An 18151-nucleotide genomic window follows, 5' to 3' on the forward strand; every position below is an offset into this window, starting at 1 on the left:
CATTGCCTGCAGCAAGGTAGGTTTGGCTTCAAACCCAAAGTCTTGCCCTTGTGGTGCAGTTTTAGTTTTCTTGAAAGATTAACTGCCATTAGACGCAAAATGCTCCGATAGTCTGTTCATAGACATGTTATATTAATGACATCATCATATTGCTTTTCATAAATGCTGTATAAGATGTATTTAGCAAAACATGTCATAATGACAAATGCCAGTTCAGCCGGTTTTGCATATAACTAACCTGGTTTAAGGTTGTACACCATACCAGACACTATCATTGTGTGTTTTTACACAAGATGTTTGCCTGTTTTATTGCTGTACAAACAAATTACTGACCACAGGCAAATGAAGCGAGGGTCAAAGCTAAATCTTTTTCCAGTCCCTGAGACTTCAGCTATGAGAATGATACTTCATCCATCAGTCCATCCATTTTTCGCACTTATGCAGGACTTGAGCTGCTGTTATGCAAGCTAAGCATGGTAGCCCAGTCCATCTCCCCAGCCATGTCCACCAGCTCTTCCTGGGGGATCCCAAGGCATTTCCCAGTAAAATGGAATACATAATCCTTTTCATTGCATGTTACGGGTTTCCTGCTTGGTCCCCTCCCAGTTGGACATGCCTAGAATACCTTCACAGAGAAGCGTCCAGGAGGCAGCAAACCACCTTAAATGACTCCCTTTGATGTGGAGGAACAAGACTCAGTAAAGGAAATTCCACCAGTAAATCAAGAGCTTTGCCTTCAGGCTCAGCTCCCTCTTCACCCAGACAGAAAAAGGCAGCGCCTGCATTTCTGCTGATGCATCACCAATCCACCTGTCAATCTTCATCTTACCCTCACTAGTGAACAAGCCCCCCAATCACTTGAATGGCTTCACTTGGGAAACTGACTCTTTTCACATCCTGAAGGACAACCCACGATGCAAAGTAGCAGGGCCTCAGACTTGGAGATACTGCCCATCATCTCTTCCGCTTAACACTTGTCTCAAAACCATCCATCAATTTGCATAAGTTTACTGCCATTTTCATACCAGGTAGGGATATAGTGTGATGACATAAGCCCTGGATTCTATGGTGCCAGCTCCCGGGTGAAAAGTCTGTGTAATGTCTGATTTAGCCTATGTGTGTATGGAGCGGGTTATTATCTGGAGAATTCATAGCAAGCATGTGAGACAACTTGAAACTAGACAAAACAAACATCTGGGGTGGACAGGAAGGGTCAAAGACACATAGACAGCAACAAAAATGCCATCTGAGAGATGATGAGGTTTTGGGTTTTTTTTTGTCAAAAAAGGCTGAAACCATAATCTTCAGACAAATGAAAGGATCAGCAACAACTCTGTTGTTCATGACCACATTAGGAAAGGGCTATAGTTTTGTCTTTACTGCAAGCTCTACCCAGGCACCACCCAGCACCCAAACCAATGGGAGTATTTCCAGAAGGCGAGAATGCATTTGACAATCTTTTCTTTGTTACTAAATGTTTGGCCATGCACCATTACCAAGCTGGCATGCACCTGTGGTGCGCCCCATAGGTGGAGCTTGCACACCGTCTGAGATTGCAGTCGCCAAATATGCCGGCTCTGGGGCTAAATTTCAGCAATGAGAGCAGCATTTAAGTCACAACACCCACATGGCCCATAAAAACACAAACATGTCCAGGGAGATCGATAAGACAGAGAACTGATGATGACATTCTGGCTTACATAAAATCATATTTACTGTCCATGCAGTCAATTTGTCTGCTAGGAAAGCTGTCATGGCTTTTGCCCTAAAGGTCGACATTGTTTGTTTTGTCAGCTGACAATTATGTGGTTGCTGTCGCTGGCTGATAGATTGCTCTCCATTTCAAACTTTTACTGGCCCTCACTGTTACATGTGAAGCTATGTGCACTGGTGCACTGAACTGGAGCCGATCCTGTGAAAGGGGAACTCTGGGAAATGTCCAGGCCTGATTCTGCGTACATTGGCTGGAGTTCATATGTGAAAGTGCCTATAGTTGCACCTTTTTACTCTCCAATTCTGGGCTCACTTTTATCAATTCTTTTTCAGGATTGCTTTTGCATTCTGAACCACAGTTGTGTTGGAAGAACGCTAATAAAAGCTGTGTTTTTTTATTTGCTACTGTGCCTATTTAGTGCCACAAATAGCCTTCCTCTCACCTGTTAAAAGACACCAAATGAAAAATCTCCATAGTGTAAAGAAACCTTCCCAAACGTGCTCTGTGTGAGCACACTGAAACAGTTATCTCAATAAAAGCATTTGACAGAACTAATTATAATTTCACTCCTCCATTACGTGCAAGTGAGGCAAAAACAGCGTTACGAAAGTTATTACCTTATATTGTCTTATAATGAGTGCTAGCATTATATTAGGCAATAAAATTATATTAAAACATTAATATTATTACATGGAGCATCTCACAAAAGTCCCCCTCTGTAGAGGATTACAGCTACCGGCACCTATCCTATAAAAGTTGCAATGTATTTGGCCTGAAGGACAAAACCTTGCTTGGTAAGCTGAGTAACCCTGTTACTGTAAAGTTCCCTTTGGGGGGCTTCGCTGTGACTGTGCAAGTTGGCCTCTATAATACTTGACCTTCTAATCTCACCTCTAACGTCTGCTACAATGTGAAATCATCCCTTGAGATGAACACAAAAAAGGCGAAGAAAGAGAGTCACAGACGGAGAGACTAGGGCAGAAAAATGGATGAAAGGCTGAGAGAGAGCGGAGGACTGCATAACGAGATCCAAAGAGGACGAGAACAAAAAGACCAACTCAGAAACATAGTGTGAGAGTCGAGGAAAAACTGAAGTAAAAGCAGACGGAAAATAAAGAGAAGATCAGCAATCCACAGCAAACAGACCAAGAGTACCAGGGGGACCTTTATGTGAAGGGAGAGAAATAATGAAATAAAGAGATCTTCTGCGGATTTGTGTGGAAACTAACAAACAGCTTGAGTGAAACTTTAAAAAGATGATTAGGATCAAAGAATACAAGGATATACATATTTGATGGCTCACTTGTGTGCTACTTGCAATGAAGCCTTCGTCCTTTTGATGAATGTAGACAGTTGGCTCTTTTACAAATGAGGGAAACAAAACAGAAATGAGGAAGAGCAAAGAGGAGACAAATCGAGAGAAAAAGTATAGGGGAGAAGAAACGGCGAGAGGAAATCCACTGACGGATGCTGAACAGAAGTAAAACACTCTGAGAAGAAGAAACTGAAAGAGAGGCGGTAAGAGAAAATCAATGATGACTAGAGGGAGAGTTTCTAGGATAAAAAAAAAGTGCTCTCATGCTCTCCTTATTCCCCCCCCCCCCCCCCCCCCTCCTCTCTCTCTCTATCTAATGAGCTCATCCTCTTAAGGGAGGAGGACAGATCTGGCAGCATCTCATCAACCAAAGCTGTCCAGGGCAAAAGATGCATGTGACAAGGCGTCAGCATGAGGGTCTGAGTGTTTGTTTGCATGCGTCCTGACTTATTCGACCCCATGGCGTAGTGTTAAAACATCACACTAAGCAGCACTTACTCCAGCGCTTTTTTTGACACAAATGACAAAACACATGCATGAATGCACACAGATGCACACTAACTAACTTTGAGTTTTCACGTACAGTGGTAAAGAAAAAGGGGTTTGAACAGCATTGTGTATTTCTCCAATTGATCTATGCAGGGAGCAACAAATCACATCACACATCATGAACTCACCGAAGTCAGAAGAATAACTTGCCAACTTGGTATATGGAACCATCCAAGGAGCACATGAATGCAGCATAAGAGCAGGGATTTCTTTGCTTGGACTTGCAGTAAGGTTAAACTTTTACTGAAAGTAACATGAGTATTAGGCTGTCAGTGCAGAAGAAAATTGAGTAGGACTCATTACGAAGCAAATGCTGCAACGTATTAGCGCTAAACTGGCCAGAGCATTACTCGTCGCCAAAGAGAGCCATGGACCCACACCAGAGAATGGAATTGCAAAAGATATGTAGAACTACCTAGAATGTTTTAACTTGACAAGCTGTGATTCATAACTTAATCGGGAAGCAAACCTGAGTGCCTGTGTCATCCTTTCCAAAAGACTTAATTTCCAAAAACACAACCCTGGAGTTTTCAAACCAGTATGGGGTTAGTGGTGCTTTCAAAGGTCTCTGTTTTTGGGGTTGTAAATTGCCAGAGTAGTGTGAGCGTTGGGCGTAAAAGTAGCAATAGTTATGCTTTTTAAAATGAAAACAGATTAGTGTGGATATAGCCTCAGTGTCTCCTTTGCTTGGCTGACTACCTCCAGCAAAGCTTACAGTATGACATTGACTTGAGTGCTGTGGAAAAGAAGGCCTCCTGGGATAAAGGTTGTTACTGACGGGGCTTAGCTGGGTGCTTAAGGGAGGAGGAATAGGTAAAGCCAAGCCAGAGCAGTGATCTTCAGCGAGCGTGCGCCTAAGGGGAGACTTTGCAATCTCCCTCTCATCCGGTAAAAACGGAGTGAATCAACTCTGCATCCTTTCCCCTCTATCATCCCCCTCTCCAGTTTTTTTTTTCCAGCCTCCCCTCCCTCGCTATATTCCCTCCGTTTTCTGCTCTAACGAGTGGCTGCCCCATGGGCGAATCGCAGGCTGGGGCCTCAGACATCAAGTCCCATTCGCTGCTACACGGGAGTGTGTCAGCACCAATGAAGCTCATGCAGAGATGACACTCCCGCCCAGTGTGTGTGTGTGTGTGTGTGTGTGTGTGTGTGTGTGTGTGTGTGTGTGTCTGTGTCTGTGTGCCTTTCTGTGAACGCGTGCCTGACTGGCCTGGATTTGGGTTATGTTTTTATAAAGCTCTCTCTTCCCATTTGCTCCTTTCCCCGCTGGCTAAAATCACACTTTACCACGTCACTCATACTCAACTACATTTCTCACACAGCCTCTCTCGCTCAGTGTGTACAGTACATACGAGAGCAAGAGAAAGAGAAAGAGTAGAGCATAAAAAGAGAGAGGGGACAGAGAGCAGGATAGAAGAGAGAAGTTCCGATCTCGATCGGCACTTCAGAGATAGAGACAGGAGGAGAGGGGAAATGAGTGATGGAATAAAAATCACTGGACTGAAGAGAGATACTTAGGTCATCCTTGACTGTGTGTTTGTGTGTGTGTGTGTGGTCGTTAATCCTGCAGGCTATGTCCTCGGTCAGGGGTCTGTGCCCTGGTCTCACGCCCAGACTGGTTTTAACAAGTGTTACCTCAAGTGAACTAATACACAGACACACACAAACACACACAACATTTTTACACACAAACACTAACTCAGACTCGTTAAACACACATTATTCTGCTCCTCAGCGGGGAGCCAACAAAGGAACATCATCAAGACAAAGAGTGTGTGTATGCATGTGTGTGTAGGCGCCCACCAGTTTCCTTCGTCGATACTCTTTTCATTCTGCTTCCTGAATAAAAACTCTCACTACAGCTATTAAAGCCGCTTCGCTCCAAGGATCCATTCAGTCCAAACAACACTGTACTTAGAAAATAAAATGGAGTTTTTTTGTTCTGACTTTGATTTCATATTGTTCACAGAGCACCGCTGTCGAAGAGAACAAATTTCAAGGAGAACTCATCCAAGAATTAAACAAAGAAATGTGAACTTCATGTAGCCTAAGTTTTCTGTGATAAAGCTGTGATTTGGTATCTGTTTGAAGTTTGCGTCACTCTATACAAACGTTATTTGAGATGAGCCGTCAAATTCCTGTCATGTTTATAAGTCGCACGATTTCTTTTTTCAGAACTTGATTAAAAAGTAGCAGCAAAAATAATTCTTTATTCCAGTGAATCAGAATGCAACCAAAGAAATAAACAGTCAGTTATAGCAAAGATGCCCTTGGACTGAACTCAAGCTATACATAGGTGTTTCAGCTTTATCTTGTTGGTGTAATCACAGACTGCATCACAGCCACAAAACTGATATGTATTTGATTTGGTTTCATTTAATCGTTTTTAGGCCTGTTTCACACAGCAGGCGTCAGCAGCGCCAAACGTGTTGTTTTTTATTTCGGAGCCCATGTTATCAAGTTAGAGCATTCACACTGCCCGCCTGAGCAGCGCTTGTCAGGTGTGTGTCAGCTGCAGCACATCTAGAGAAACAGTGGTTCGCCGATTATTTATACATGACGCGTGCGTTTGTCAGCAGAAATAGGACGTGAAAATGTATTTTTGATGATTATGTTGACGCTAAACCACTTTTTACTGCAGTTTAAAAGTCTCTCTTTGTCACAGAGATGAAGAAATACAAAGATGTCTGTTTCACTCCAGCTTCCCTGTTTCCCTATCAAAACAAAAGCCCTCTGACAGTGTCTCTGTGGACAGAATCCCATTCCAAGGCATTTTATTTTGAAACATTTACAGGACCGTGTTGTCGGCAATGCAGTAGTTTGCACGATTTCATAAATGAGTGGAATTTATGCTTATACATGTGGAAATACAGTGCTCATAGCAGCAGGCAGCAATGCAGCAGCAACACTGCAACAATGCTGCATGTGTGAACACCTCAAGCAAAAAACACACTGCAGTTCAGCAAGGCTGCCGTCACGCTCTGCTGACGCGTGCTGTGTGAAATGGGCCTTATGGTTGCTGTGAAAGAAACGTTGCAGCTTATGACAATGTATCATTTGACAAAATGGTAATAATGCTTTAAAATAGGGCTGGGCAATGTATGGATATTATATGATCTCACTGCGAGACAGTAATTGATTTAACTTAAAAAAAGCTGGCTGTGCTGACTTAAAATCTTAAATTCAGAAGACATGCTGATTTTGTAATGATTTATTATAATGATTAATGATTCAACATGTCTTCTTAAACACAGTCAACATAAAAATTTAAGGCAGCCCAGACACTAAGTTTTAAACGTTAAAACAAACAGTTTCTTTAGATAACATCTTCAATTTCTAATATCATCATATCCAAAGTTTTGTCTTTGCTTTGTGTGATGCAATTTTATGAGATAACCAGACTGTTCTAGCTCTTCTATTATTTGCCCACTTATTTATTATATGCGCATTCCTGATGATTACAAAAATCTGTTAGCAGAGACCTATTTGCTGTGTAAATCTGTGTAAATATTTTGTGACCGCTCCAAGTGTAAACCCTACAGTATCTCAGTCATTGTACTTTGACAAAGTTATTGTGATTCCCCTAGCCCTACTTTTAATGTACAATGTCCTTTTAACTTTGCATTATCCCTTGATATTTGATTAACCAGTCATTGTTATTCCAATTAGAAGTAATACAAAGAGGGGGGTAGACAAGTGAACATTAACCTTTTGTGAAAATAGACCTTAAAGGAACTAAATCAGCTTTGCAAACTCTGCTACAAATGTGGGTAATAGGTTGAATGCCAGTTGTGTTTAATGGGGCGTCTAGCCGAGCTGAAGGCACTGCTGCTGGGGATTAAGTCTGGGTCTCTGCAGTCTTGGCTGAGTGTTTTTTTCCCTCTTAACCGGTCAGACACCCCAACTTAAGCCTTAAATCATGCTATTTTGATCATGCACGCCGATTAAACATGCACAGCTAATGTGAAAATAAAACTAGTTAGGCTAATGTAAACACTGTCAATTGAAATCTTGAATAATCTCAAGGTGTGAACACTGGCAAGTTGTGACATGGCGATCCTTCCCATCTCTAATTTCCATCCTGCACTATGTGAACTCAGCATGACACGCACTCGTATCTTTGGACGATAATTTAAAAATAAGGATCACTAGTTACGGGTGGGTTAAGAATACCGCCGGCTGCTGCATTGTAATTGCTTGGTAAATGTGTCTGGATGGTTCAGGTGATCCACAGTTTCTATTGTGGAAATACATATCTGTCCACACATACCAACCTCAAAAAGATTGCAGCATGGTTGCTCTTTCTTAACACGGACAGCATTGCTCTGCAGCTGCATATGAAATGCATATTGTAGTGATCTACAGCAGGAAAAGGACGGCAGCTCACATTCCCACCGTCACACAAGTCTTTATTTAATTTAAAAGCACACACTTTTTCATCTTCAGATCCACATATAGAAAAAGAACCTCATGTTTGAATGGCACTGTCCATGTTCAGGAAAGTTTCGGTGAATCAAAGGATACTACTATTCCTGATATCCTGTCCGAAAATGATGCAGCATAGAGGCCGCAGTTTACTTTCCAACTTTTCTCCATCTTTTCCTTGATGTTTACATTTGAAAACTTCAACCTGGCTAGTTAGCAGCTAGCTAGTTAGAAGTCAGCAGGAGGAGAGCCTAGAGTTGATTTCCTCATCCTGATGAGCAGTCACATGTCACCACCGTCAGAAGCCAACCACTAAAAACACCATCAAGGCTTGCAAAATAGACAGAAGACCCTGAATGAAGCAAAATATAGCAGAGCTGACAAAGAGGCTAGAAACTGGAACTAGAAATGTCCACGCCTAAATCATCCACATTTTTGTAACAGTTTAATCCTGTCATTTGTTACTAGATTTTCAACTAATTTGAAGAGACACTGCACTATATACAGTATATCTCATTTAGCAAAGTTGTACGATGAGACAAAGTCTTGCCACTGAGGGAAAACTGTTCATCAACCATATTAAAAACATGACAGTCATACAACATTGGTTTCAGCTCTTGTGTTTGACCCTAATTAAACTCTGACCATAATCCCGTATCCACCCAAACTACCTCCTTCAAGGCAATAACTAGAAATTGATTTCTGCTACAGTTAACACATGCATGTACCATCCTACTTGCAGGACACTTCTCCCCACTAACAGTTGAATGGCTCCCCTTACACATTAAACAGCCCATTACTAGACATTGATTGCAGTTAACACCGACGCCAGACCGTATTAATCGTCCCATCCTTCCGCTCTAGTGCCTCGGCGTAGATCTGAACCTGAGCGCTTATCCGGGATCATTTAACAAGGCTCGAAGAAGTGAGGGGATTTCTGTCAGTGTGTATCACATCACTCCTGCTGCACCGGGTTTAGTGAGGCCGTTTGAAAATGAAAGGAGTTAGAATGGAGGGAACGTTAGATAGAAAAGACAAATTGGATGTTTTGGTACTAACGGGGCAAAGAGAGGAGCCGTTTGATAAAAGCAGTAGCAGGAAGGTCATACAAGACTTGTCAGTTTGCAGCAGCGATTTTGAGGTAATAGGCAGCAATTTCCACAAGCGACCATAAGAGGGGAAAAAAATGAGTAAAGATGAGAGCGAAATACAATAAGGCGAGGAGTAAAAAAAGGAAAGATGATAAGTCATGACTACAGTAGAGATAGAGAGGTGGTGTGCAGTGTGAATGATAATGAGGAGTACCTCTTAAATATCACAGTGTTACAGCAGTGTTTCATGTCTATATGCCAGAAAGGATAAGTAATCAAAACTCTGCTAGCTGCTGTCTGTTTATACACACCTAAGCTGACCAAAGCACTCCTGATACTGTATCATAAAAACATTCTCTCTCTGTCTATATTATTTGTTTCCATTCATAAGGGGACAGAACAATGCTTCCACTATTACAGCCAAAGCTTTGTATCAAATTACTGTATTAATTTAATACTACATACTGCAGTTTTGTAGCCTTACATTGCCAGACTAAATCCCAAGTGTGAGTTAATGTGGAAGCTCTTTGTTCATTTTCTATCTCTAGGGGCGTTATCAAAAGGCCTAGACCAAAATGCCATTGGATGCAGAGTGACCTACAACCAATGAAAATGCAACATGTGAGGCAGTGCTGAGTGACGGAGAAATGTTAACAGACTACAATGTGCACAGATGAGCTGGGATGGCGATGCTTTAAAACGTCTGAGCGAGTGCTGCTGCTTTTGCTATTTGAATTTGAAAGTAGTACATCAACAGAAAGTTCTACACCAGCTGCAGCTGCAGGATACTTCTCCTCACTAAGGTTGTTTTCAAGGATGCTTCAGTGGCACTCCTCTTTACAATACCAGGTTTATGTTTGCCATCGTGTCCACGAAGGCTCCATAAGTCATCATATCAAACCTGCCCCATTAGAGTAAAGGTTGTGATCAACCAGGTTGGCTGAATATGCGTCTGAACGGGAGAAGGACCAGACGCATCTCCTTAAGCAAATTAAGCATAAGCTTGCAGATTTATCTGATTCCCAGGCTTACAGATTTGCTGAAAGTTAGAAAATCTGAACTTGAATGTAAGCACATTTCAAAATTACGACTACATACAAGTTGGTGTTTTTCACAGGATTCATGATGAAGCAAATAACAAATGGTTGCATTCTTTTCAGGTAACAGTGGTGGAAGAAGAACAGCAACAAAACTGTGTAGAAATACACTTCATTCCTGCATTTAAACTTTTATCTAAGTAAAAGAACAAAAGTATTAGAGTCAAACAAATGCTGAAAGGACAAAAAGTAAATACATAATGATCCATTTCAGAATCATATATATTGTATCACTGGCCTTTAATTACTATTTCAGTTATGTGTGCATCAATTTAATGTTGCTGGTTGTGAAATGTAAAATAATACATCATATTTAATTTGTTTGTTATATTTTGTATCAATAATCTGAGTTTATGAAGTAACTAGTGAGAGATATCACATAAAATGTAATGGATGAAAAAATACAATATTTCCCTCTGAAACGTAAAGAAGTAAAAATGTAAGGTAGCATGAAATAAAGTAATCAAGTAAGGTACATGTACCACAAAAGTGTGCTAAAGTACAGTATTTTTTTCACCACAGGCTAATTTAGACATAAATTGATCTCTAATTGTTAGTTGTTTACCCATACCCATCCCATACAATTAATATGGCAAATTTGAAGCCTACTTGCCCAATAACCTAACTATTATTCTAGCTATTTTCAAATTAACAATATCTTTAATGTGACGTCAACAGATTAAGACCAACCTATACTTGTGTAATTCACAGAGTCAGCATCATTAAATTATGTTTTCATAGTTTTCTAGTTTCTAGTTTTCAAGTTTTTTCAAGCAAAAAGTAAAGGAACTGCATTTGCTCTTTATTTCCTTATCTAATTTCTAACTTTAACCTATTACATCTACAGAGTATTGATTCATGAATTAAGAATTTAGGTGGTTCAGCTGGTGTACCTGTTGATAGCAGAGCTAAGCTCATCCAGGCGCCGTGCCTCAGTGGTGGAGGTGTTGTCCAGTTTGGACAGGCTGTCCATCCTCTTCAGAATCACCTCCAGCATGTCACTGATCTTCCTCAGCACACCACGTGACTCCACGCCCCCCAGCACTGAGAGGAAACAAAAATGTGGAAGGAGAGACAGGAGATGAATGAAAATCTGGACACAAAAAACCTGCAGAACAGCATGCACATTAATCACTAAGCTAGCAGCTTTTCTGGCTCACCACGCTATAGTTGATTTTGGCTGTGCTCTTGTTTTGGACAACTGTCTCTACGCACTTCACTGCAATGCAGATCTAAAGCATATTCCCTTCTGTTGTGTGCCAAACAATGAAAAAGTGCTCAGTTTGATGTGTGGGAAAACAATCACAATCTACCTTCCTTCTGTACTGAGTATCAGTGTCCTGCTACTGTAGCTCAAGATATTTTAATGAATAAAAAATGAACTGTTCCTCTCAAATTAAATATCTATTGAAAAAGCAATAACTTTTTTGTGGGATATCTATGTAATAAAACTTTCAGTTTATAACCCTAAATGACAAAGTGGGGCTGCTACAGAGAACAATATAACCTGTAGATTCAAGTCATCTACCCAAACAACTTTGGTGATTGCTGAGAGTGAAATCCAAACACTCAGTATATCAGTGGTGTATCCCAAGAAAAAAAAATGCCACTCAAGTTTGATCTGTGACTTCAGATTTGTTGCAGTTTACAGACCCCAACTCACTGATTAAACCAGGCAGTCACCATTTATTAAAATAAGGAGCAGCCAACATGCAATGTTCCCCATGTAAATAAATCAAGAGAATTACAGATTTGGGGTTGTATGCCTCCTTGCACTGAAAGTTTACATCCATGTCTGTAAAAACATGGATGTGTCACACACATTCTCCCCTCTAGCAGCACAGAATATCTTTACAATCTGCACAGTTCTGAGTTGGACACCTGAAATTATCATCGCCGATTCAGTGTCTTACTAAATGTTTCTCCTTCTATTCCTGAGTCATGACTTTAAATAATGATACAGTGTAGTTGACCTTTTAGATATAAAATGTCATCACTTTATCATCACATCCTATTAAGCATTTGTTTGAAATATTGTCATAATTAGCATACAAATTTGTGACTTATAGCCAAAAACATATTTTTGTGAGGTCACAGTGACCTTGACCTTTAATCTTTGACCACCAAATTCAAATCAGTTCATTCTTGAGTCCAAGCGGACATTTCGGCCAAGTTGGAGGAAACTTCCTGACGGCCTTCCTGAGATAATATGATTGAGAGAATGAGACAGTGTCACACTAAACTTAATCTTTGACCTATAAAATCTAACCAGTTTTTTCTCGAGTCCAAGTGGAGGATTGTGCCCAATTTGAAGAATTCCCTCAAGGCATTCTTGAGATATCATATTCACGACAATGGGATGGACAGATGGATGGACAACCCGAAAACATAATGCTTTCAGCCTTGGCTATTATTGGCACAAAGGCATGACAATGATTCCACAAGATCCACAAAACACCTTTTTTATAAAAAATATTACTTTACCTTAAAAAGCTTTATAAAACAATCAGAATGAATCAGTTATTAATAAAGCTGTTTATTTATTTAATTGTTCAAATTTTAACTTCTCATTCACTCCCATGTTTGCTTTGACTTGATGTGAGGCTGCAAGATTTCTGCAGTTGCATTAAACATCCAGTATGTGACACACAAAAAGTCCTACAAAAAAAGACAATTTTGGATATGAGAAAGACAAATCCTTTCATAACACCACTTTAACCTCATGAGAGCAGCTCCTTCACTTGAGCCTGTGTATATTTCCTCATTTTAAAGTCTAAAAGCAAACAGTTGGATTATCTCTGTCTTTAACCTGTATATCAAAAGTTTGATCTCTCATTTCCTCTTCCTACACTGCACTGCACCCAGTGGTGATCTCTTGTCATAAACTGGCTTTTGTTCGCACCAGACACCCAGACACTCTGGAGTCTGATGTCTGAATATGGGCTTACCTTTATATCCTTTGATACCCTTTGATATGAGAATAACTTCCACCAAGACTATGAGTTATGAAAAGCCTGGAACTAATTACGCTGAGACTTCTTACTTTTTTTTTTCTGTCCATGTGGTGGCCAATTTATTTATTTCACCCAGCACAGCCGAGAAGGCTCTCAGTGCACTGGAAGGAACGGCTGTGTAAATAGTTTTGTATGTGCAGAAAGATAAATACATCTTTGGCCATCAGTATTGAAAAGTGAGTCTTTACACAAGTGCGCACACAGACAGATGCAGCTCAGGAGACAGTGAGGGAGAGAGCTAGAATATACTCTGAAAGGTGCACAAGACCTCATTAGGATAATTACAGCGACAGTGCCAGGGTCAGAGTGTCTGTGAATTCAGTCATAATGCCTCAGAACGAGGAAGGTGACTGAAAGGTGGAGACACAGATGGAAAGCTTTCTCATTTAATGTCTTTGCTGAATTAATCTCTCCCATATATGTCAAACTCATCATTTTAAGTGCTTGTAGAAAAAAGAAACAGAAAAATCTTATGATAAAACAATCTCTGGTAAGAATGAGAGGGACAGAGAATTGTGGCTCAGATATTGGTGACTGGGCTCTGCCTTTAATAAGGACTCATTTTTAAGACGATAAGTGCACAGTTTATCCTTTTTAAAAAGAAAACCCCACATAGTCTGTATAAAGACAGAAAGCACATTTAGTGACAGATGCTAGCCATTTCAATTACCACATTCAAACCTTGCACAGCAAAGAATCTGCTTTAAAGGTTCTGTATGTGACACTCAGAGCACTAATAGCAAATAGAGTATTCGTGCCTTGAGCAGAGAATGAAGTCCTGTGTGTATGTGTGTGTGTGTGTGTGTGTGTGTGTGTGTGTGTGTGTGTGTGTGTGTGTGTTGCAGTCCGAGCTTCTCTGTGGTTTGTTGTGGTTAGTCAGTTCAGCTGCAGGTGCCTGGCTTGTGTATGTGTGCATCCCACTGGCTAGCCACTCGTTACGACTGCTTTGCATTGTAGTCATATGGCAGTTACCGCTCATATTTGGCGAAAGTTTCACACCCATCCTCCAGTTCCCTCCCGATTAACCCTGTTGACTCCGTCAGCACTGTTGCCTTGTTTAGCACTTTTTATAGAGTTAGCACCGTTAGCTGCTGGCCACTGGCTCAGCCATGTTGAGAACCATGTCCACACAACTCGTACAAGATGAATTTCACTTAGAGCCTCTTTTATAAGCCCCTTACAATAAATAAAAGCATTGTTTTTTGCCCAATGTTAAAATTCACTGTGCTCTGTACAATGATAAGTTTTGGTTTTTTTTGTTTTGTTTTGTTTTGTTGGGATCAGGGATTTCTGTCTGTCTTTTTTTTCTCTGCAACATTTGAAACATTATCTAATGACAGTGTATTTTGCCAGGCCACTGTCAATCAAATCTTATCACACATCAAGCACACAATCCATATACCGAAGATTAGCTGAGTTTTTGAGAGTTGAAATCTTAAAAGATTGTGTTTCCCCCAAAATATTTACTTTGATTGTTGCTTACTTAGTGAGTACAATTTAATCTTACTGAATTAAAAAAAGAGATTTAATACCTGGAAACAACACAAACATCCTCGATACTACAAGTATAATATTTCAATAGATAAAAGCTGCTTCGTGTAGATTCAATTAGTATGTTAAAACAAATCAAACAGGTGTCAGGACCTGCAAAGAGTAAAATGCAAATGGATGTTGGCAGATGGTAAACAAGCCAAATGAAGTGTTTATAGTTATGATGATGATGATTTTAAAGTCCCAGTGAAATGGAAGTAAGTGCATCTGTAGCTTCTGTCTTGTGAGAGAATAACAACATTTCTGAGCAGCGTACAGCTACAAGAGGCTTTTAAATCAAACTCTTTGCATTCAATTGGACCACTGATACCCAAATACACATTGCTTCCTATGGCTCTAAATACTGCTCTATTAGCTGGCACTACAACCCAAAAGCAGTGAAGTTTAGTTTTATATGACTGGTGTGGCTTGATCACTGCCCAAAGTCTAATTTGATTGGATAAACTTTTGTAAACACCCCTAAAAGCAGAATGAGTCATCAAACATTTGAAACCATTTTATCTGGTTTCAAAGAAAGAGAAAAGACAGGGATTTTGATTAAAAAAAAAAAAAAAAATACTCGTATACTGATTTTTTGACATATATTTGGCACTTGTGAATGATCAGTTAACACAGAGAGACAGAATTAAAATTGGGAGAATGGATGTTTCATTTACTGAGTATTTAAGGACTGCAAAGAGGAGTAAAAGGAATGCTTCACAGAAATCTGATTTCAGTGAACACCATAGGCACATTTTAATGTCAGTTTAAGAATGCAATGAATCCAAATATGGTCACGGAGGATAATGCAAAGTAAAGGGGGCAACTTTAATATGATGCCATCATTAAATCTTCCGCAACCGCGCATGATGCAGTAAACAGCCTAATAATACACAGCTACGCACATTTGGGACACAAAGGTCAGAGTGTATTCCTCTATCCACCCATCAGAGGATTCGGTAGGGCCCATATTGACACTGCAAACACCTGGATTACACTGTCCAACCACTTTATCAAACCTCATGTCTGCTGCTTGACAGGCAATTACAGCCAATGGGTTCTGGTGCCTAACAGCTTCGATGCAAGGTCATTGTCTGCCTCGATCCCTTCCAACAGCCGAATCCTAAGTTCAGTGACTTATCTCCTCAGCGACAGATGTATTCGTCTCAGACTGACAGTGTCATGTCCTTTTCCTGTGATGGATCGCTGTGTCAGAGTGTGCCGGTGGGTCACTCTGCTGACATCTTTGTGATTGGCTGATAATGGATAACATCTACAGTATGTTGAGGGTCAAGCAAATTGAAGCCATGCTGAGAAAATTATTAGAGGGCTGAACAAATTCATTCAGTGTTTCGCCCAGAGATGTCTTGGCAAAGCCTCTAAAAAGCATTTAGATGGCCCAAAGTACACACTATTAGGGCTGGTTTTGCTAAAATCATGATAAATTTGATACTTTGGTACAGTCTAATTTGGGTGATTCCCTTTGTTCTTGGCTGTAAATAAATATGACAATTAGAAAAAGTAATATTACAACGCTGTTGCTGACAGATGTTGCGGCTGTGGTGTTCAGCAGTGCAGCAAAAGGGGGCAAATGGGAGTCAAAAGGTACAAAAGTTAATGAATAGATCTTTCATTTGTTCCCATGGTCTAATGTATCTCATATCGAGTCAGGGGGCTAATTGTTCTCTCTAACTCTTTGTTTCTTGATGAATCTCTGTGTCAAATATGCAGTCACAGAAGCTGCACTCCCACGGATGGCAAATGACCAGCTGCGATAAATGAGGTCCGCCTTTGAAAAGCTGATCGTTGTTGCGATCTCATTGTGAACTTTTATGCAGGCACACTGGAAATCTTTTTTAATGTGTTTCACTGTGGTGAGCAAATATGAATTTATGGGACAAGTGCCAAATAGCTTGCATAAATGATACCATTACATAGGAAATGGCTGGCCTTATTGTGCCCCCATCAGATGAAACTTATTCAGATCTCGCTGGTGTAATATATCTGTGAGTGAAGGACACTGTGACCACAGATACTGTAGTGTAATGGACACGAGTGGAAAGAAGATAAACAGCAGCAACACATGAGATGGTCTGTCTTGCTACAGCTCAAAGAGCAGATGAGTCAAAAACAGGGAAGTGCCTATGTAATATTGGCATAGCACCTGGAAAATAACTGATAACACAAATAAGCAAATCAAGATGTAAAAGTAAAGAATGACATGAGGATGAACATCCATAAGTAACAAAAGTAAAAGCCAAGTAGCAACCAATTTCCCCTCTGAGTAATATGTATTGAGTCTGGATTTTGTCTGAATCACTGATGATGGATTATATGGAAATTAACACCACAGCTCTCACAAGACTGTCACTCAGAGGAGTCATCTCATCGTTTGGATGATGTATTGACAAGTTCTGACTACTCAGTGCAAAAATAGCATCAGAAAAACCTAGCTTGAAATGACATCAGCTTTAAATGAGCTGTATGTGACATTCAGAACATTAATATAGCAGCAAACCACTATTTGCTAGATAGTGAAATAATGGCATCCTGAGCAGAGAATGAAGTTATGCTGACTCTCTATGTTGTAATTTGAGCTTCTCTGTTTTTTGTTTCAGTAGTCAATCAGCCCGTGCTTGCACTAACATGCATGCACGGGCCATAAGATACTGGACCATAAGATGGCACCTATTCAATCCAATGCAATTGCTCACCAAAAGAAGTTTCTAGCTTCCAGATTAACTAATAGAGTATGCAGCCCACTGAATTTGTGCAGTTGCGCTTGCCTGATGCAACACAATTTACTAAACACAAAGCAGCCAAATGTCAAAGAATTCACATAAAAGGGCAAATTGTGGAATTAGGGGGTTTCCAACCTGCAGCAGTAATTGATACTTCAATGATGGGAAGTTAAAAAGTCTGAGAGTTTAGGTCTAATATTTATAACTACACTTAAGACAGAGACCATGAATGACTTCTCGGCAGACCACAGAAATTAAACTGACCAATGCCAGATGTCAGAGCAATCCAGTTCCCTGATGACAAAACAGGCTCAAAGTCTGTCACCCATTACTGTTAATACTCACAGCACTGAACATATTTTCCCTACATTAGAGAAACCTTCCTGATTGAGTGCTGATGGTGTCATCTCCGCTCTCACCTTCTGTTCAACCTCGTTGAACCATTCAGCCTTCATGAATAAACATTTTAAAGTACATTTGAAAAATTGCAAATGTCATCATAGAGATACCTGATAAATATTCCATTACTTGTAAGCAAGGTGGCTACTTCACTTGCAAACACTGAAACACTGAGGCTTAAGTTATATTAAGGTCCTCCTCTGAAAGCAAATTTAAAGTGAGTGGGGTGATGGTTGCCTCAAGGACCAGAATACCACATTTAGCTCGTCTGAACAA

At 40.3% G+C, this 18151-nt stretch overlaps 1 protein-coding gene across 1 annotated transcript in view; it reads right to left on the minus strand.

Annotated features, from left to right (window-relative positions):
- The window catches only part of LOC121942362 (alpha-1,6-mannosylglycoprotein 6-beta-N-acetylglucosaminyltransferase B-like), a 137913-nt gene that overhangs the window by 80097 nt on the left and 39665 nt on the right, over window positions 1-18151 (minus strand). Inside the window, exon 3 of the mRNA XM_042485547.1 lies at window positions 11085-11235. Coding sequence (XP_042341481.1) covers window positions 11085-11235 — 151 coding nt within the window. The remainder of the gene's footprint in view (window positions 1-11084; window positions 11236-18151) is intronic.

This window comes from Plectropomus leopardus, chromosome 4, assembly GCF_008729295.1.
Source record: "Plectropomus leopardus isolate mb chromosome 4, YSFRI_Pleo_2.0, whole genome shotgun sequence".
Classification (NCBI taxonomy): Eukaryota; Metazoa; Chordata; class Actinopteri; order Perciformes; family Serranidae; genus Plectropomus; species Plectropomus leopardus.